At 36.9% G+C, this 22990-nt stretch overlaps 1 protein-coding gene across 1 annotated transcript in view; it reads left to right on the top strand.

The window, feature by feature from the left end:
• Positions 1-22410, top strand: part of LOC131503562 (cullin-4B-like) — a 142447-nt gene extending 120037 nt beyond the window's left edge. Inside the window, exons 20-21 of the mRNA XM_058715011.1 lie at positions 20221-20373; positions 21899-22410. Coding sequence (XP_058570994.1) covers positions 20221-20373; positions 21899-21994 — 249 coding nt within the window. The 3' untranslated portion in view covers positions 21995-22410. The remainder of the gene's footprint in view (positions 1-20220; positions 20374-21898) is intronic.
• Positions 22411-22990: the final 580 nt, after the last annotated feature.

Raw genomic sequence — 22990 nt, 5'->3', positions numbered from 1 at the left:
TTAACGTTTCTCTTATGGCTGGCTTTGTGGTGATAAACTCATTTGTTTGGCAAATTCTGTCTCTCCTTCAAATCCAAATTATAATCTTGCTGGGGAAAGTATTCTTGATCGTAGTTGTTTTGTTTTGATTTCCCTTCAGCACTTTGAATATATCATGCCACTACTTTATGGCCTGAAAAACCTATTGAAAAATCTGCTGGTTAGCCTTGTTAGTTTTCCCTATATTATAGGTAACTTTTCATTTCTATATTGCTGCTTTTGACATTTTCGCTTTATCTTTAATTTTTGATATTTCAATTATTATGTGTGTGGTATAGAGCTTCTTTGGCTCGTCTTTGTGTGAGCTTTTTGGATTTGGAACCTGTTTAATTCCTTACGTTAGAAAATGTTTCTGGTATTATTTTGTTCAAGTAAGGATTAATACACCTCTCTCTCACATTCTTCTCTGAAACCCCAATAATGTAAATGTTTGTTCCCTTGATATTGTCCATCCAAGATACATCTTAATCTATACTCATTTTTAAAATCTTCTATCTTTTTGCTGTTCAGCCTGAATGTTTTCCATTACTTTCTTAGATCACTGATACATTCTCCTAACTCCTCTGATCTACTGTTGATTCCCTGTCATGTTTTTGTTTTTTAGTTTCATTTATTGTATTCTTCATTTTTGATTGCCTCTCTTTAATATTTTCTGTCTCCTTACCGAGTCTCACTGAAATCTTTCACTCTTCTTTTGCAGCACCATGAGAATCTTTATGATCATTACTTTAAATTCTTTATCAGGCATATTGCTTTTCTCCATTTCATTTGGTGGTTCTTCTGAAATTTTGTTGTTCATTCTGTTGGATAACGTTTCTCTGTCTTCGCATTCTGCTTGACTTTCTGTGTTTGTTTTTTGTATTTGGTGGAACAACCACTTCTTTTATTTTTTTTTCTTTTGAATAGTTCCTTCTAATCTTGAAGAAATGGTCTTCCGTATAGTTGTCCCTCATGTAGACTGTGTAGTTGTTGACTTTTGCTGGCTGGCTAGAGCTATAATTTGCATGATTTGTAGTGGCACCCCAAAAGAAGTACCATAGCTGATTTGGTCACAGATCCGTGTGGCCTCTAGGCTCTCCACACACTGGGTGTCCTCACAGAACAGCAAAAACTAAAGTGTGTCAAAGCCAGGTGTCCTATGGCTCTACAACCAGAGGGCTCCTTAGCATGATAGCTGAATATGAAGTAGGTGTTATTTGGAATGTAGCAGGACCCTGTGTATTAAATACACCCTCACAAGACAGCTGAATTTGAGATTCGTCCTCGGGAACTCTGTGCAGGGGATGCCTTTGCAGTTCTGCTGTAGCTAAAGCATTGTACGGGCAGGCCATGATGTTCTTGAGCTCTCAGCACAGAGGGTGCCCTAGTTAGATTGCTGAAACTAAATTGGGGTGGGGGATATTCTACACACAGAAAGTACTTTGGCAGGATCACTGAAGTGGATGTAGACTTGAGTATGCCAGGACTTTTCCACACAGACGGTGTACTCTTATGGTGACTGGAACTGATGCTGGCACAGGCTGAGGTTCTGGGGCACTTTGTGCTTAATGGGACAGCTGGACCTGTAGCAGACATTAGCTGAGAGGTCCCAGAGTGCCCCCGCCACCAGTAATTCCCTTGAAATCCACTTGAAGTGTAAGTGGTGCATGTCCTGGAGTATTCAGTGGTGCTTTGCTACAGTTTCACGTTTTCACGAAGTCTAGAAGTGTAGTAAGAATTAACCAGGAATATTCCAATATTCCTTTTGTAGGATGGCTGGGACTGGTATGGGTTGTTTCCTTGGGGCTCACTCAGGCAACAGACTAGTTAGGGTGCCCTGGCAGCACTGTTATGTGCTCTCAAGATGGAGGGGGAGTATAGAGCATATCTGTCAACCTCTCCTACCCGGAGAAAATTCTAGTAGGTCCACTTGCTATTTGGAGGAGTTCTAAGGGTGGTTCTCTAGTGCTAGTTGCTCTTTTAAACCACTGGACTTTAATTTTGTTTCTGTTTTTGTGTTTTAATATACCCAAGTGTGACTATGTCTGGAAATAGACTAGTTTAGACCTGGAGTTTGCTAAAGCAGTAAGCTTGTTATGGCATCCCTACTCATCTCTGGTTTGCACTTTCAAAGTGGGATGTAAACCATGTTTCTGTCCAGTTTCTCTGACCCAGAAGGAGTTTTAGCAAGTCCTCTGCCATTTGGCAGGGTTCTAGGGCTGTCTCTGTTATAAACTAGTTGTTGTTTAAAACTGCAGCTGTGTTCTGTGCCCAAAGAGGTTCTGTTTAATTTTCCCTTTCCCCAACAAGGGATGATGGGGAAGAAACCCCATGCCTCTCTTTGAGAGTCCTTTCTCTGTTTGGTGTTACAAGGCCAAAAAACAATATCAAAGCCTACTATTCAGGAGAACAAGCCTTATTTGTAATGGCCACAGCATGGAAAAGTGAGAACTGAGTTCACAAGTCAACTTCTCTTTTATGGTGAATTTGGGGTAGGATTTTATAGCTGCGTTTCTTGGAAACATTTTTCTAGATGTGTCTTTTGAGGCAGGGGGAACAAAAGCAAAAATAAACTATTGGGACGTCATCAAATTAACAAGATTTTGCAAAGCTACTGAGTGGGAGAAGTAATTTATAAACCTTCATATGTTTATTAATGATATGTACAGTAAGGGGTTAATATCTAAAGTATGTAAAATAGGGGCGCCTGGGTGGCGCAGTCGGTTAAGCGTCTGACTTCAGCCAGGTCACGATCTCGCAGTCCGTGAGTTCGAGCCCCGCGTCAGGCTCTGGGCTGATGGCTCGGAGCCTGGAGCCTGTTTCCGATTCTGTGTCTCCCTCTCTCTCTCTGCCCCTGCCCCGTTCATGCTCTTGTCTCTCTCTGTCCCAAAAATAAATAAAAAACGTTGAAAAAAAAATTTAAGTATGTAAAATAAAAGTATGTAAGGAATTATACAACTCAAACTCTACAACTCAACACCAAAAAAGCAAAGAATACAAATAAAATACGAGCAGAAGAACATTTTTCCAAAGGAGACATACAGATGATTAACAAACACATGAAAAAAGTCTGAACATCAGTCATCATCAGGGAAGTGCAAATCAAAACCAAAAATCAATTAGAGATCACCTCTTACCTGTCAGAATGGGTAAAATCAAACACACAAGAAACAACAAATATTGACAACGATGTGGGAAAAAGAGAACGCTCAGGCAGTGTTGGTAGAAATGCAAACATACATCCATTACGGAATTTCCTCAAAAAATTAAAAATAAAATTACTCAAGGAGGCATGGAAGATGGTGTAGGAGGATGGTGGGCTCACCTCATCTTGCTGATCATTTAGATTCCACCCATTTCTGCCTAAATAACCCAGAAAACCACCAGAAGACCAGCAGAATGGACTCGCCAGAGCCAAGCATAGACCAGAGGCCCACAGAAGAGGGTAGGAAGGGCAGAGAGGCAGTGCGCGTTACAGGGCCTGGCGGGAAAGAGCTGAGGTGGTAGAGGGGCAGCTCGCCCAGCGAGGTAGAGCCCCCGAAGTCTGCCAAGTCTGAAAGCTCAGAGTCTGTGATTTCTGACAGCCAGTGGAGCTTAACATCTGGAATGTTAAAACTCAACAGCTCTGCTCTCGGAGAGCAGGGAGGACAAGAGGACGCTGGGAGGGAGAGTTGTTGAGGCCCAGAAGACAGAGCTGAGCTCGGCCTGAGAACAGAGGTGGTGGCCAGCACCATTTCCCTATTCCCATCCCCCAGATGAAATTCCAGAGGAAACCAGCTCGTGTCACCAAACTTGATTGCACCACGCAAAAAGCCCAACGCTGTGCTTCTGTGGATCCATCCCTCCAGTGAGCCTGCCTCCATTCCAGTGCTGCAGGGCCCCTCCCTCCTGGGACCACCAGTGGCAAAACTAGCTTAGCCTGTCCCTCCTGCTGTTGTGAACCTTGCAGATCCACCCCCGCTAATGCATCCTTGGCCAGATTCCATGGAACCAGCACCACAAGCCTGGCAGTGTGCAAGTAGCTCAGACAGGAGCTGGACAGCTCACTGGACAAGTAGCCCAGACAATAGCAAGACACACCACTGCACACTGAATACTACCCCTGGGACAGAGGAAGATAAAGAACACACCAGTCTGACCGTGGCCCAAGTGGTGGGCTGGGGGCCGACTTCAGGTCTGACTGTGGCCCCACCCACCAAAAGTTACTCCGGACAGCACAGGGTAAGTTCCATGAAACTTTGAAGTACCAGGGGAACTACCCCAAATGACAAAACGGAAGTAGTCTCTTCAAAAGAAACTCAGGAAGTAGCGACAGCGAACAAGTTGATCAGAAACTGATTTAAGCAATATAACTGAACAAGAACTTAGAATAATAGTCATAAAATTAATCACTGGGCTTGAAAAAAGCATAGAGTACATCCGAGAATCTATGGCTACAGAGATCAAGGGACTAAGAAATAGTCGTGAGGAACTAAAAAATGCTATAAATGAGGTGCAAAATAAAATGGAGGCGGCCATAGCATGGATTCAAGCCAGAGAGGAGACAATAGGTGAATTAGAAGATAAAAATATGGAAAAAGAGGAAGCTGAGAAAAAAAAATCCAGGAGTATGAGGGGAGAATTAGAGAACTAAGAGATGCAATCAAGTGGAACCATATCCCTTCGTAGGAATTCCAGAAGAAGAGGTGGGGGGCGGGGCTGAAGGTGTACTTGAACAAATCATAACTGAGAACTTCCCTGATCTGAGGAAGGAAAAAGGCACTGAAATCCAAGAGGCACAGAGAACTCCCTTCAGAGGTAACTTGAATTGATCTTCTGCATGACATATCATAGTGAAACTGGCAAAACACAAGGATAAAGAGAAAATTCTGAGAGCACCTAGGGATAAACGGGCCTTAAACATACAAAGGTAGACACAAAAGAGTAGTAGTAGACCTGTCTACTGAAACTTGGCCGGCCAGAAAGCAATGACAGGAAATCTTCAATGTGGTGAGCAGAAAAAATACGCCCTCAAGAATCCGTTATCCAGCAAGTCTGTCATTCAGAATAGAAGGAGAGAGAAAGGCTTTCTCAAACAAACAAAAACTGAAGGAACTCATCTTCACTAAACCAGCCCTGCAAGAGATCCTAAGGGGGACTCTGTGAATGAAATGTTGCAAAGACCACAAAGTTCCAGAGACATCACTACAAGCATGAAACCTACAGACATAAGAGTGACCCTACACCCGTATCTTTCAAGATTAACACTGAATGTAAATGGACTAAATGCTCCGACAAAAAGACATAGAGTATCAGAATGGATAAAGAAACAAGACTCATCTATTTGCTGTCTACAAGAGACTCATTTTAGACCTGAGGACACCTCCAGATTGAAAGTGAGGGGATGCAGAACTATCTATCATGCTACTGGAAGACAAAATAAAGCTGGAGTAGCCATACGTATATCAGACAAACGAGACTTTAAATTAAAGGCTGTAACAAGAGATGAAGAAGGCCATTATATAACAATTACAGGGTCTACTCATCAGGAAGAGCTAACAATTAGAAGTGTCTACGGACTGAATTTGGAAGCCCCCAAATACATAAAACAGTGAATCACAAACATAAGCAAACTTATTGATAAGAAAGTGGTAATTTCAGGGGACCTTAATACCCCACTTACAACAATGGATAGATCATCTAGACACAGGATCGATAAAGAAACAAGGGTCCTGAATGATACACTGGATCAGATATACTTGACAGAAATATTTAGATCTCTGCATTCCAAACCAACAGAATATACGTTCTTCTCAAGTGCACATGGAACATTCTCCAAGTTAGATCACTTACTGGGTCACAAAACAGCCCTTCATAAGTATAAAAGAATTGGGATCATACCATGCATACTGTCAGACCACAAGGCTATGCAACCTGACATCAACCACAGTTAAAAGTCTGGAAAACTGCCAAAGGCATGGAGGTTAAAGAACACCCTACAAAAGAATGAATGTGTCAACTAGGCAATTGGAGAAGGAATTGAAAAATATATGGAAACAAATGAAATAAAAATACAACAGTCCAACGCTCTGGGATGCAGCGAAGGCAGTCCTGAGAGGAAAATACATTGCAATCCAGGCCTATCTCAAGAAACAAGAAAAATCCGCAATACAAAGTCTAATAGCACACCTAAAGGAAATAGAAGCAGAATAGCAAAGACACCCCAAACCCAGAAGCAGAAGCGAAAGTATAAAGATCAGAGTAGATATAAACAATATAGAATCTCAAAAAACTGTAGAGCAGATCAATGCAAACAAGAGTTGGTTTTTGAAAAAATAAACAAAATTGATAATTCTCTAGCCAGGCTTCTCAAAAAGAAAAGGGAGATGACCCAAATAGATACAATCATGAATGAAAGTGGAATCATTACAACCAACCCTTCAAATACAAGCAGTTATCTGGGAATACTATGAAAAATTATATGGCAACAAACTGGATAACCTGGAAGAAACAGACAAACTCCTAAGCACCCACACACTTCCAAAACTCAAACAGGAAGAAATAGAAAACTTGAACAGACCCATAACCGGTGAAGAAATTCGATCAGTTATCAAAAATCTCCCAACAAAGAAGAATCCAGGACCAGATGGCTTCCCTGGGGAATTAAACCAGACATTTAAAGCAGAGATAATACCTACCCTTCTCAAGCTTTTCCAAAAAATAAGGAAGGAAAACTTCCAGACTCATCCTATAAAGCCAGCAGTACGTTGATTCCCAAACCAGAGACCCAGCAAAAAAAGACAACAACAAACCAGTATCCCTGATGAATATGGATACAAAAATTCTCAATAAGATACCACCAAGTTGAATTCAACAGCATATAAAAAGAATTATTTACCATGATTAAGTGGGATTCATTACTGGGCCGCAGGGCTGGTTCAACATTTGCAAGTCAATCAATGTGATACATCACATTAACAAAAGAAAAAAAAAGAAAAAAGAAAGAAGAGGAGAGGAGAGGAGAGGAGAGGAGAGGAGAGGAGAGGAGAGGAGAGGAGAGGAGAGAAAAGAGAAGAGAAGAGAAGAGAAGAGAAGAGAAGAGAAGAGAAAAGAGAAGAGAAAAGAAAGAGAAGGGAAGGGAAGGGAAGGGAAGGGAAGGGAAGGGAAGGGAAGGGAAGGGAAGGGAAGGGAAGGAAAAAAGAAAAAAGAAAAGAAAAGAAGCATATGATCCTGTCAATCGATGCAGAAAAAGCATTTGACAAAATTCAGCATCCTTTCTTAATACAAACCCTCAAGAATGTCGGGATACAAGGAACATACTTAAACTTCATAAAAGCCACTTATGAAAAGCCCCAAGCTACTGTCATCCTCAGTGGGGAAACACTGAGAACTTTTCCCCCTGAGATCAGGAACACAACACGGATGTTCAGTCTCACCGCTGTTGTTTAACATAATGTTGGAAATGCTAGCATCAGCAATCAGACAACAAAAGGAATTCAAAGGCATCAAAATTGGCAAAGATGAAGTCAAGCTTTCACTTTCCGCAGATGACATATTATACATGGAAAACCTGATAGACTCCACCAAAAGTCTCCTGGAACTGATAAATGAATTCAGCAAAGTCGAAGGAAACAAAATTAATGTACAGAAATCAGTTGCATTTTTATACAGTAATAATGAAGCAACAGAAAGACAAATAAAGAAACTATCCCATTCACGATTGCAGCAAGAAGCATAAAATATCTAGGAATAAACCTAACCAAAGATGTAAAAGATGTGTATGTTGAAAACTGTAGAAAGCTTATGAAGGAAATTGAAGACGATACAAAGAAATGGAAAAACATTCCATGCTCATGGGTTGGAATAATAAATATTATTAAAATGTCAATACTACCCAAAGCGATCTACACATTCAGTGCAGTCCCAATCAAAATTGCACCAGCATTCTTCTCAAAGCTAGAACCAAGTATCCTAAAAATGCATGGAACTGCACATTACCCCAAATATTATAGTAATATTAAAGAAAATAACCAAAGTGGGAGCCATCACAATCCCAGACTTTAGCCTCTATTACAAAGCTGTAATCATCAAGAGAGTATGGTATTGGCACAAAAACATACATAGACCAATGGAATACAATAGAGACTCCAGAATTAGACCCAAAAAAGTATGGCCAACTAATCTTTGACAAAGCAGGAAAGAATATCCAATGGAAAAAAGACAGTTTTTTTAACAAATGTTGCTGGGAGAACTCGACAGCAGCATGCAGAAGTATGAAACTAGGACAGTTTCTTACACCATTCACAAAAATAAACTCAAATTGGAGGAAGGACCTGAATGTGAGAGAGGACACCATCATAACCCTGGAGGAAAAAGCAGGCAACAACTTCTTTGACCTCAGCTGCAGCAATTTCTTACTCTACATGTCTCTAAAGACAAGGGAATTAAAAGCAAAAATGAACTATTGGGACTTCATCAAAGTAACAAGGTTCTGCAATGCAAAGAAAACAATCAACAAAACTAAAAGGCAACCGAGAGAATGGGGAAAATATTTGCAAATGGTGTATTGGATAAAGGGTTAGTATCCAAGTCTGTAAAGAACTTACCAAACTCCACACCCCCCCCCAAAAAAAAATCCAGTGAAGAAATGGGCAGAAAACGTGAATAGACACTTTTCCAATGAAGAAATCCAGATGGCCAACAAGCACATGAAAAGATGCTTAACATCACTCCTCATCAGGGAAATACAAATCCAAACCACACTGAGATATCACCTCACACCAGAGTGGCTAAAATGAACAAATCAAGAGACTATAGATGCTGGACAGGATGTGGAGAAACGGGAACCCACTTGCACTGTGGGTGGGAATGCAAACTGGTGCAGCCACTCTGGAAACAGTGTGGAGGTTCCTCATAAAATCAAACATAGATCTACGCTATGATCCAGCAATAGCACTGCTAGGAATTTACCAAAGGGATATAGGAGTGCTGATGCATAGGGGCACTTGCACCCCAATGTATATAACAGCACTTTCAACAATAGCCAGATTTTTGAAAGAGCCTAAATGTCCATCAACTGATGAATGGATAAAGAATATGTGGCTTATATATACAATGCAATACTACATGGCAATGAGAAGGAATGAAAATATGGCCTTTTGTAGCAGCATAGATAGAACTGGAGAGTGTTATGCTAAGTGAATGCTAAGTCATACAGGAAAGACAGATACTATATGTTTTCACTCTTATGTGGATCCAGAGAAAGTTAGCAGAAGACCATGGGGGAGGGGAAGGAAAAATAAAGTTAGAGAGGGAGGGAGCCAAACCATAAGACACTCTTAAAAACTGAGAATAAACTGAGGGTTGATCGGGGTGAAAGGGAGAGGAATGTGGGTGATGGGCATTGGGGAGGGCACCTGTTGTGATGAACAGTGGGTGTTGTATGGAAATCAATTTGACAATAAATTTCATATTAAAAATAACAAAATAAAATTACTATATGAACTAGGAATTCCAGTGTTGTCTTTACCCTACAAATTCGGAAAGATTTATGCACCTCTGTGTTTATTTATGTTTATTTCTGCATTATTTACAACAGTCAAGATACAGAAGCAACTGGAGGGTCCATCAATAGATGAATGGGTAATGATGTGACACACATAAACACCTACACGTGAATGTTATTCTGCCATAAAAAAGAACGAAATCTTGCCATTGCAACCATATAAACGGAGCTAGAGTGTAAAATGTTAACGTGAAATAAGAGAAACGTGAAATAAGAGAAAGACAAATACCATATGATTTCCACAAGTTATATGAGGAATTTAGGATACAAAGCAAATGAACAAAGAAAAAAAGAGATTCTTCATCAGAGAGAATATTCTGATGGTTACCAGTGAACAGTTCAGTGGAAGAATGGGTGAAATCGGTGAAGGGGATAAAGGAGTACACTTAATGTGATTAGCACTGAATAGTGTATAGAATTGTTGAATCATTATGCAATACACCTGAGACTAATTTAACACTGTGTTAGTTATACTGGAATTTTAAAGAATTACAGATAACATTAAAAAAAAAATTCCCCTTGATTTCTTCTTTAGTCCATAGTTTGTTTGTTTGTTTCCTTGAGGAATGTGTAGCTAATTCCCATCTATTTGTAAGTTTGCAAGCTTTGCAGTTGTTGATATATTGTTAATAATCATTGTGATCAAATAAGTACTTGATATGTCAGTCTTACTAAATTTGCTAAAATGTGTTTGTGGTCTATCATATCGTCCTGAAAAATATTCTATATGTATTTGAAAGAAATGTGTAATATACTACTATGGATGGAATGTATTTTTCAAGGTCAGTGTTTTCCTCTCAGTGTTCTGTTTGTATGATTTATTCACTGCTGGAAGTGGTTTTGAAGTGCACACTATTATTATTTATTGTATCTTATTCTCTGTTTTCCTTTATTATCTATTTTTTCCTTCAGATCTCTATTTACCTAATATATGTAAATGATCTGATCAATCTTGAATGTGTATATTTACCAATGTTGTATCTTCTTAATGACTTGTCTACTTTATCATTATCTGACAGTGATTGGTTTCTTGTTACCATATTGGCTTATTCTGTGTGTGTTGCTTGATATTAATATAGCTACTTTGTCTTTCTTTTGGATTCCTGTGTATGGAATAACTCCACTTAATATTGTATCTAAGTCTTTAAATGGAATGGAATCTCTTGAAGGCAGAAAATAATTGGGTCTTATTTTCAATCTCTTCCACTTTGTAGATTCGAAAATTCAATCCATCTATATGCTGTTTATTGATACATACTAACTAATGCCATCTTGTTAATTGTTTCTGGTAGTGCTATAGTACCATTGGTCCGTTTTTCATCTGTTACTGTCTTACCTTTGAGAATGGGTGATTTTTTACAGTTACATTGTCTGATTTTCTCTCTTTGTGAAACTAGTGTGGGTTTTTGATTAGTAGTTAATGGGCTAATATAAAACGTCTTGTAGATGTAGCAGTAAATAATTCTATTGACAGTAACTTAAATTAGCATAAAACACTACCTGTTTAATCTGTCTTACTTTACTGTCATCGTCTGCCACAGATTACTCATTTGATTGGTAATTATTACAGAATTACAGTCAGTGAAGTTATTTTTTAATTTAAATTTTAGTTAACTTGCAGTGCAATATTGGTTTCAGGAGTAAAATTCAGTGATTTATAAACAACACCCAGTGCTCATCACAACTTCCATTTTAATACCCATCACCCATCTAGCCCATCTCCCACCCACAGCCCTCCATCAACCCTCAGTTTGTTCTCTAGGATTACATTTCTCGTGATTTGTGTGCCTCTCTTCTCTTTCTCCCCACCTTCCCATCTGGTCTTCTTTTCTATCTTAAAATCTACATATGAGTGAAATCATATGGTCTGTCTTTCTCAGAATTATTTCACTTAGCATAATACCTTCTAAGTAATATTCCATTGTATATACATACTACATCTGTTTTTTTTTTTAATTTAAATGTTTATTTTTCAGAGAGAGAGAGAGAGAGAGAGAGAGAGAGGGAGGGAGCACAAGCAGGTGAAGGCCAGAGACAGAACGAGACACAGAATCTTCAGGCTGCAAGCTGTCAGCACAGAGCCTGACATGGGGCTTGAACTCACGAGTTGTGAGATCATGACCTGAGCCAAAGTCTGACGCTTAACCAACTGAGCCATCCAGGCACATCTGTACCACATTTTCTTTATCCTTTCTTTCATCAGTCAGTGAAACTGACTTGGGCTTTCTCCCTAGTTTGGCTTTATAATAAGCTTGGCTATAAACATAAGGTTTCATGGACCCCTTTGAATTTTTATTTTTGTATCCTTTGTATCCTTTGGGTAGTTCTATTTGTAGGTTTCTGAGGAGTTTCCATACTGTTCTCCAGAATGGCTACACAAGTTTGCTCTCCTACCAAGTGCAGGAGGGTAGTCCTTTCTCTACATCTTCACCAACCCCTGTTGTTTCTTGTGTTAATTGTAGCCATTCTGACAGGTGTGAGGTGGTATCTCATTGTGGTTTTGAATTGTACTTCCCTGGTGATGAGAGATGTAGAACACCTTTTCATGAGTCTGTTCACCTTCTGGATGTGATCTTTGAATAGTTTGTATTGATGTCTTCTTCCCTTTTCTTAATTGAGTTGTTTGTTTTTTGGATGTTGAGTTTGATGATTTCCTTATAGAGTTTGGATACTAACCCTCATCAGATACATTGTTTGCAAATATCCTCTCCTATTCCATTGTTGTAGACTCTGGGTCTGGAGCTCTTTCTCGTCTAGCAAGAAAGCGGGATGCAGGATTAAAATATGAGAGATGGCTAATGTCAGGGAGAAGACAAGAGCCCTGATTAAGAGTCCTTGCTCTGTTTTTTTAGGATCTGAAGGCTTACAAACATTGTAATGGGCATACACAAAGAGACAAGGAGACTGTTAACATTAACTCATGGACATGAGGAAAAGGGGGTTTTGAAGATCTGTGGGGTTAGGGGTTTGGGCTAATACAAAACAAAACCCTGGCGCCCAGTGGCCAGGCAGAAGGTTGTTTACAGCAAACATGAGACATGGCCTCTGTTTACCTAAACTGATTGAGGGAACAAGAAAGAGCATGCTACCTCAGGGTCAACAAGGCACCTTTGTTTTGCTAATTAGCTCTGGTCTGGGCAGCTTCACCTCACAGTGATTTATCTCCCTATTTACCTGTTTACCTAGTTTACCTAATGTGGTCCTTCCTTCCTGAGAAAACAACTTTGTGCTATAGTACTAAATTGGGGGGCGTTTCTGCCCTGTATACCTAATCTTGTTTACCTCATATACCTTTGTTCTATATGTGGCCTTTGCCTCACCCTCTCTGTACTGGGGGCTTAGCCCCACCCTCCCTATGCTAATTACCTAATCTTATTTACCCAGACTTGGGTGTCAGCATCCTGTAGCTTTATAGTCCTTTATGCCTTGTTAATTCATCAGTGCAAGCCCAGGGAATTCCTAAGCTTATTCCCCAGGTTCCATAAGCTTCCTTTTAGTTTTGTTGATTGTTCCCTTTTGCTCTGCACAACCTTTTTATCTTGATGAACTCCCATTAATTAGTTCCGGTTTGCTTTTGTTTCCCTTTCCTTTCCTTTCCTTCCCTTCCCTTCCCTTCCCTTCCCTTCCCTTCCCTTCCCTTCCCTTCCCTTCCCTTCCCTTCCCTTCCCTTCCCTTCCCTTCCCTTCCCTTTACTTTCCTGTTGTCCCAACCCCATTTGTTGAAGGGACTGTCTTTTTTCCATTGGATATTCTTTCCTGTTTTGTCAAAGACGAGTTAATCATATAATTGTGGGTCTCTTTCTGGGTTTTCTGTTCGATTTTGTTGATACACATGTCTGTGTTTTGCACCAGTACCATACTCTCTTGATGACAAAAACTTTGTAATCTTGAAATCTGGAATTGTGATACCTCCAGTTTTGTTTTCCTTTTTCAAGATTGCTTTGGCTATCTGGGGACTTTTCTAGTTTCATTTCTGGTGGTTTTGATAATAGCAATTCTGACAGGTGTGAGGAGATACGTCATTGTGGTTCTGATTTTCATTTCCCTGATGATGATTGATGTTGAGCCTTTTTTCCTGTGTCTCTTAACCATCTGAATTTCTTCTTTGAAGAGATATCTGTTCATGCCCTCTACCCTGTTTTTAGTTGGATTGATTGTTTGCACGTTTGTGGATACTGAGTTGTGTGAGTTCTTTATGTATTTTAACTATTAATCCCTTACAGTTGTATCACTTGCAAATATATAAATTCCCTGAATCAGTACAATGTCTTTTTATTTTGTTGGTGGGGTTTTGGTTGTTGTTTGTGTTTTTAGGGTTTTTTTGTCTTTTTTTTTTTTTTGCCATGGAAAAGACTTTTAGTTTGATTTAGTTTCTTTTGTTTATTTTTGCTTTTGTTCACTTTTCTGAGGAGACAGATCAAAGATATGTATATACACACACACTGCTAAGACCGATGTCAGGGATTTCTTCTAGTGGTTTTCTTCTAGTAGTTTCCAGTCTTATACTTAACTCATTAATCCCCTTTTAGTTTATCTTGTATATGATGTAAGCAAGGAGTCCAGTTTCAAGTTTATTTGCAAGTAGCTGTTGAGTTTTCCCAACGACATTTGTTGAAGAGCCGGTCTTTCCCCAGTATTTATTCTTGGGTCCTTTGCCAAAGACTAATTTACCTGTGTTAACATGGGTTTATCTCTGGACTGTGTATTCCATGTATCTGTTTTTGTGCTAGTACCACCCTACTTTGATAACATATCCTTATAGTATAGTTGGAAATAAGAAAGCCTGATATCTCCAGCTTGTACTTCTTTCTCAAGATTTCTTTGATCATTCAAGGTCCTTTGTGGTTCCGTATACATTTTAGGATTTTTCCCCCTAGTTTTCTAGAAGATGCCATTGTTTTCAATAGAGATTGTATTGAATCTTTAGACTGCTTTGGGTGGCCAGGGTATTTTAATAATATTTTTTTTTTGGTCCAAGTGCATGGTGTATCTTTCAGTATATTTGTGTCATCATCAGTTTCATTTACCAATCTTACAGTTCCGTTCCTCTGCTCCCTTTTTAGTTGGATTGCTTTTTTTTAGTGCTTACATTTGTTTTATTTGTGTTTTGTGTGCAATTGTCAGTGGATTGTTTTCTATTTTTTATAGTTAACTAATATTGTATAGAACATAACACATAACCTGCTTGTAAATTGACTGAACTCATAACTTAGTTTTAATCGTATTTTGCTGGAGTCCTTAGGGTTTTCTCCATATAGTATCATGTTGGTTTATGTAAATAGTGATAGTTTACTTCTCTTATAATTTGATTGCCTGTGTTTCTTTTTCTTATCTTATTGCTATGGCTAGGACTTCCAGTACTGTGTTAAGTAATAGTGGTGAGAAGGCGTTCTTGTCTTATTCCTGATCTTACAGGAATAAGTTTCACCATTCAATGTGATGTTAGCTGTGTGTTTGTCATTCATGGTCTTTATTATGTTAAGGTACATTTCTCTCTATCCACCTTGTTGAGAGTTTTGGGCACAAATAAGTTTTGGATTATATCAGATGCTTTTCCAGCCTCTGTTGATATGATCATGATTTTTGCCACTCCTTTTTTTCTTTGTCATCCATTTTAAAAATATTTTTCATCGCATTTATTTGAGAGAGAGAGAGAGAGAGAGAGAGAGAGGAGACGATATAAGAAGAGAGAGAGAATCTTAACCTCAACCAACTGAGACACCCACATGCCCCATCATGCATTTTCAGTGTGTTTTGTTACAGTGATTGATATGCAGATGTTGAACCACCCACCCTGAATCTCTTAAATAAATCACACTTGATCTTTTTCTATGATTCTTTTAATGTATTGTTGCATTTGATTTGATAATGTATTGTTGAGGATTTTTATATCTGTATTCATCAGGAATATTGGCCTATAATCCCTCTAACTTTACAGCACAAAACAAGTGGATAGTCTTCAAAATATAACTTTTATTGAGTTGAGCTAAATCTAAAGAGAGGCAAAACACAAGTACAGACTCACGTTAGCCTAAAAGGAAGTAACCTCTATACCTGTGGGTATGATATTTTAACATACTGCTAAAGGCGTGATAAAATTACTATGAGATATAAAATACATGGAAATGAAGACATAGTGGGAGTTCACATTTATCCTACAGATCTCAATAAGTGAGAACTCAGAGGAAAGGTTACACAGAAACCAGAGAGAGCTCTCCCCTACAGAACAGCCTTAAAGAGACATGCAAATTTCACTGCAAGAAATGCCTGGACTCTTCTTTTACAAATAAAACCCTAAACCACCAGGGGGAAACAGTAAACATTTAACTTTTGACATAGTAAAGGGAAAATGTAAGAGAAAACTTCTCTTAACTATAAAGAAGTAGAAAAGTATTGTACCCTTAAGCCTTTTGAAGACATTTAGCAATTGCAGTGGGATAAAATGGAATAAAAGGGGCCACCTTCAAGACACAGGCACAAAAGGCTAACTTAAGTTTGACGGTGAGTCAGAAAAACAGAATGATCCCTTCCTTCTCCATCGCTGTGCTTTAGCAAGTAAAGAGTAAGACAAATGACAGTGTTACTGCTGGGGGGAAAACAAAAGAATTTTGAGAGAGACCCAGGAATGGAAGAGTGTTGGTAGAAGTCAAGGATTAACAGGAGACATTAATTCCACCTCTATGGTAGAGCAAAACAAAGATAAAGTAAGTTCGGACGCAGTGAAATGGCTAAGACAGGTAGCATTACCTCTTCACTCAAGATGAGAGGCAGAAAAAGCTGAAAAGCTCTACCATGGTAGAAAGGAAGCCAGATGAGACGGTGCCCAGCTTCCCTAGTTGTGCAAGACTTTGGTAAAGAAATCCATCTCTTTTCCTAGTAAAAGTAAGTTTTACCTATTTTGCAAGTATTTTCAAAGAACCAGCTTGTTTCACTGATTGTCTGTTTTATTCTTTATTGTGTTTGCGTCTGATCTTATTATTTCTTTCCTTCCACTGGCTTGAGTTTACTTTTCTTTTTCTGGTTTCTTACGTTACCAATTTGAGATCCCCCTCTCTCTGTTAGGTGTGCATTTATGGCTTTAAATTTCCCTCTGAGCACTGCTATGCAGCATTCCATGGTTTTATTTTTGACTTTCTATTCTTTCTGATTCTTTTCTAAATATCTTCTATTTCCCCTGATGATTTAGTTTTTAGTCTATTGGATATTTAAGCGTCTGCTATTTATATCCTTGTCATTTTCTTGATTGATTGATTGATTGATTGTAGAAAATATTTTTAATGATTTTGCTCTCCTAAAACTTATTTTATGTGACATTTTTTGTCCTAACATATGGTTTGTTCTGGAAAACATCCCAAGTGACCTCACAAAACTGTATTACTGCTTTGTTACCTGGTGTACTTCTTTCCTTTTTTTTTCTAAATTTTTTAACGTTTATTTATTTTTTGAGACCGAGAGAGACAGAGCATGAACGGGGGAGGGTCAGAGAGAGGGAGACACAGAATCTGAAACAGGCTCCAGGCTCTGGGCTGTCAGCAGAGAGCCCAACGCAGGGTTCGAACTCACGGACCGCGAGATCATGACCTGAGCCAAAGTCCGCCACTTAACCGACTGAGCCACCCAGGCGCCCCTCTTTTTTTTTTATTTTAAAGAGAGAGCACAAGCACCAGGAAGGGGCAAGGTAGACAGAAAGAGAAAGAGACAATTTTAAGCAGGTTCCACATCCAGCATGGAACTAAAAGCAAATGTCAGTCTCGGGGTGAAAGGCAAGATCATGACCTGAATTGAAATCAAGTGTCAAGTGGCTAACCAACTGAGCCACCTAGGTGGCCTCAACTTTGTTCCCTTTTTTATACATGAGTAATTTCACAGCAATCCACTGACGGACATTTGTGTTATTTTGTTGCTTAGGGTGTTTTATATATGCCTGTTAAATCTATTTGCTTATAGTGTTGTTTACATCTCCTATATCTATATTAATCTTTTATCTAGATGTTCTGTGTATTATTGAAAGTGTGGTATTAAGTCTCGAATAATTATTTTCAAACATTTTCTCACATAATTCTGTCAGCATTTGTTTCATTTTATTTTGTGGCCCTTTGGTGTGGATAGATAGATAGATAGATAGATAGATATAGATATATATAGATATGTTTAGGATTATTGTATTTTCCTGATGAATTGAGCATTTCATCAATGTAAATATCCTTTGGTGTCTTGTAAGTTTTTTACTTACAATTGAATATATATGTGTGTATGCATATATATGTGTGTATGTACTATATTTGTGTATCTATGTATTTATATATATCTAGACATTATATATGCATATGTATGTGTATGTATATAACTGTATATATATTCCAGCTCACAGACTCTTAACAATATAAAAAAATAAAAAATACAAAAAATAAAAAGTAATCTAGATAACAAATAACTTGATGGGGCGCCTGGGTGGCTCAGTCGGTTAAGCGTCCGACTTCAGCTCAGGTCATGATCTCATGGTCCGTGAGTTCAAGCCCCACCTGGGGCTCTGTGCTGACAGCTCAGAGCCTGGAGCCTGTTTCACATTCTGTGTCTCCCTCTCTCTCTGCCCCTCCCCTGTTCATGCTCTGTCTCTCTCTGTCTCAAAAATAAATAAACGTTAAGAAAAAGAACTTGAGTAGATATTTCTTGAGAGAAGTTATTCAAATGGTCCACAGACACATGAGAGAATGCTCATCATCATTGGTCTTCACATATACCTAAGTCAAAATTACAGTGAGATTCCACATTACTCCCAGATGGCTTGAATCGACAAATCAGATACAAAGAGGTTTTTAAAAGAAATATGAATCCTGTGCATTTCTGGTGTGAATATGTAGTATTGCAGCATCTGTGCAAAATAGTTTGAGATTTCTCAGTTAAACTCAGAGTGACCATTTGACTCAGCTATTCTCATTAACCATTAAAGAGAAAAAAATATATGTCCACTGAAGCTTGTCACAAGAATTTCTTGCAGAATTATCTATAGTAGCCAAAATGGAAATAACCCAGATGTCCATCATTGGATAAATGGATAAGTAAATTGTATTGTACTCATACTAATGAAATATTACTCATATATACAAAAGAAACAAAGTACCAATACATCCTTCAGTAAGAATTACCCTTCGTTATGTATAAAAAGCATTATTTATGTGTATAGAAGTATTTTGTGTATAAAACTTTATGCTAAGTAACAGAAGGCAGGCATAACAGGTCAGTTATAGTATAGTTCTTTCCATTATATTTGAAAAGTCATAAAATCCATATTTAAGAAGAGTAGTGGTAACCACATCATGAGTGAATGGGAAATGATGAAGGATTCCTTAATGTGCACAGGGTGTTTTCTTGAGTGGCAAAAATGTTTTGAAACTAGAGAGAGATAGTTGTTGCACAACATTTTGAGTATGCTTAAATGCTTCCAACTGTATATTTAAAATTTTTAAACCATTTTAAAATTGTTAATTTTGTATTTTGTGATTCCACTTCAATAAAAAATGTATGTCTGAATGGTAGAAGATAAAGTAAGATAGTTTTATTAGACATAGTGTATTTAAAGCTTTACTGGTAAAACAGGAGTTGAGATCATCTTAAAAATGAGAAGTATAAAATGAGCATTTAAGAAAACGTAATGATGAAAGCACACACAGAAAATGAAGTAGTAAAAATGAAGAAAATACTGACAAATTAAAAGTAAGCAACTCTTGCTTTGAGAATTTGGAAGGCTTTATTTGGAATTTGGAACCCAGAAGGCAATTCAAAGGTTCTATATTCCTGGAAACTCAGATGATTTGGAGGATCACTGTTGAAGGTTTAGGATATGAATGAAAAAATATTTGCAGTTAGAAGTTCAAATTTTTTTTTTTTTTTTAGAATATACATATGGGGTGCCTGAGTGGCTCTGTCCGTTAAGTGTCTGACTTCAGCTCAGGTCATGAGCTCATGGTTCCTGAGTTCAAACTCCCCGTAGGGCTCTGTGCTGACAGCTCAGAGCCTGGAGCCTGCTTAAGATTCTGTGTGTCTCCCTCTGTCCACCCCTCCACTGCTTGCATTCTGTCTCTTGCATTGTCTCAAAAATAAATAAGCATTTTAAAAAATTCAAAAAAATAATATACATATGAAAATTAAAAAAAAACTTTGTTACACATATCTTTTTCTAATTTCCAGAAGTTAAAATAAGGAAAGTCTCTGAAATATATGATTTAATGTAAAGTAAAATAGAAAATAAAGCTTTAGCTTGAATAAATAGAATAATTATTAATGGAGTAATTTTATATGTACAAGATAAGTTTTACTTTGTATCTATGACATGACATTTAAATATGGTAGAGTGTTTATTACCACCGAAGTCATACAACTAACTTGTTTCAAAGAACTGCTCAAATCATAGCACGATGCTTTCCTATTAATAGCTTTTCTGGTTAAAAGGACTCTAAAATTGAGGATGACTTAATACAAACTTAAATCCAAAAAGTGTAGTATATAAAAGGTTTCCGATAGAAGCAAAAGTGAATTATATATCGTTTCTGTTACTGTTTGTACAAAAAGTGATCTTTTGAAACCTTTAATTTTCATAACAGTTTAATTATTACTGAAATTTTACGTATTGTCATTTTATCTTTTAATTATTTTCATTAGATAGAGGAACGTACCATCACCACACAGAGAGTTTTCCAAGATCGACGATATCAGATTGATGCTGCAATTGTTCGCATTATGAAGATAAGGAAAACACTTACCCACAGTGTACTTCTCTCAGAATTGTATACCCAGCTAAAATTTACACTACAGGTAAACAAATCTACCAAAAATCCAGTGGCATTGAGTAGTTTTGAATAAAACCATAGGTTTATACGGTAATTTCAAGTAAAAATTTATCTATGATATGGAGTAAAACTTGTGAGTGTGATTATCACAGGACTTAGGTCCCTTTTTGTGTTATGGTTTACTGGATTAGGTTATTAAATTTTATCAGTTTTATAAATAAAAAGTTGTAACATTTTGAAAGGTAACACAAAAAAATAGAAAAAGAAATTAGTGTCATGATCTATTTTAAGTATTTTCACTGTACCTCCATGGTTTAGATTCACTTCCTTGATGTATCTCCTTGATGAAATACAGTTAGAAGTTGCCTTTATTTGCACTGCTTATAAGCAAATACTTCACAATTCCTAGCAGAGTGGCCTTTGGTCTTACTATGATAGTCCTTTGTCTATTTTTACATCTTATAACGGTTGATCTTTGTGACATTATTAAATACTACAACCTAACAAATTGTTAACAATATTTGGCAAATTACCGCCTACTTAACCATTTTCAAAAAGTCTTTTTAAAGACAATATGTAGCTAATTGTCTGATTCTTATAGGTTAGACATTTTAATAACTTTTTTCTGCCATAATTATTAAAAATGTCAAGCTATTGGTTCGTATGTCGTCATAAAATAAAATGAAAATTGTACTTTTGTGTATCCTAAGTAATCAAAATAGAATTGCTACAAACACTTCGATTTCTAGTCTAGTGTTTATGGCTTGGTTCACAAAGCCTGTCAGCTATGATTTTTTTCAATCCTGCTTTGTCTCATATCTTTCTCATTTTCTGACTCTTGCCAACTTTACATAACGTGTGTATCTCCACTTCCTCACGGAGGGTGATAATAACAACTTACTCAAATGTTACTAAGACAAAAGAGTTTCCTGAAGCATATAGTAAGTGCTAAGGAATTATTAGCTGTAGCTGCTACTTTATCAATGTTGTACTCTTGATCTTTAAAATTTAAAAGCTGTTTTTTCCTTTGAGAAAAAAAAAACTCTTCGAGTTCTCTGCAGTGCTCTCTACACATGGCTCAACTGGGGTGCTTATTATTTAGTAAATTATAGAATTACTTTCTTTAATGTGATTTCTGGTGAGTGCAATCCGTACACCAAAACTAACCATGTGCCTAATAGAAACATCAGTGCCTAGGGTATTGGCTGTCTTCTATATTTTAGAGCCCTCCTTATGGGGAATAGTTAATGAGTATAACTTCTTTTTATTAAAGAAATTGAAAGTATGATTTTTTTACCAAAATGCATCCCAGATGCATTTTATACTATTCCTTATGTATTAGTTGTACTTTATTCCTAGTTAGCACCTTTCTAATGTATTTCGGATTTGATTATAGTAATTTTTTAGTTAAGAAATTTATTGTTTCCTGAAAATTATGAATAATAAAAATATGAGATACAAAATGTGATATATTTGAGATGAGAGTAAAATGAAATGAAAATAAAATGCTGTGATTCCATTTTTATTAACATTAATAATTTATTTTGTAGCCTTCTGATCTGAAGACGAGAATAGAATCTTTAATTGACAGAGACTACATGGAAAGAGATAAAGAAAATCCAAACGAGTACAAGTATATTGCATGAACTTCTGGCCTTACTATTTCTGCTTATAGTAGTTGACTCATAGTCCTGTTAATTGATTAAAATATTCCACTGACACATGAATAAAAGCGGTGCATTAAAATACAAATGCAGAATTAAATTTTCATCAGCATTCTCAGAGTATACAGTTTTCTGAATGACATGTATTTTTAATGTTGCTATTAAACTATACATAATGATCTAAAACTCCCTGGAAAATTTCGTAATGTTTACTGTCTGTCCTTCATTTCAGTATATATTGATTAGATGTAGTATGCATTAGCTTAATAAAGAATAAGTTTCATAAAAAGCAACATATATCCATAAATATTTAAGTGTAAAATCGCACTGTGAATTATACATCTGGATGATGTAAACTCTGTTTCAAATTAAGTATTAAAGCCATTTATTTGTCCTTATATTGGTTTTTCTGTGTATTTGTCCTTATATTGGTTTTTCGGTGTGAAATTAATCATATAACAGTTTACTATTAACATATGTAAACCATGTTAAAATTTAACCTATAATAGAACAATCATTTTAGACAGCTCTAAAACATTTAGTTCAGCTTTTATATATATATATATTTTTTTTAATATATATATCATATATATATAAATATATATATTATATATATATAAATATATATATGATATATATATTTTATATATATATGATATATATATTTCATATATATATTTCATATATATATGATATATATATTTCATATATATATTTCATATATATATTTATATATTTATTTAGTTCAGCTTATATATATATTATATCTAAATATATTCAGCTTATATATATGTATGTATGTATATATATATATGTATAAATATAAATTTTTGTAGTGTTTATTTTTGAGAGAGAGAGAGAGAGACAGAAACAGAGCGTGAGTGGGGATGGGCAGAGAGAGGGAGACACAGAATCAGAAGCAAGCTCCAGGCTCTGAGCTATCAGCACAACCATGATGAGGAGCTTAAACCCATGAAC

This window comes from Neofelis nebulosa (assembly GCF_028018385.1).
Source record: "Neofelis nebulosa isolate mNeoNeb1 chromosome Y unlocalized genomic scaffold, mNeoNeb1.pri SUPER_Y_unloc_1, whole genome shotgun sequence".
NCBI lineage: Eukaryota > Metazoa > Chordata > Mammalia > Carnivora > Felidae > Neofelis > Neofelis nebulosa.
The sequence above is the reverse complement of the archived record's forward strand: the minus strand, read 5'-3'. Positions and strand labels throughout refer to the sequence as shown.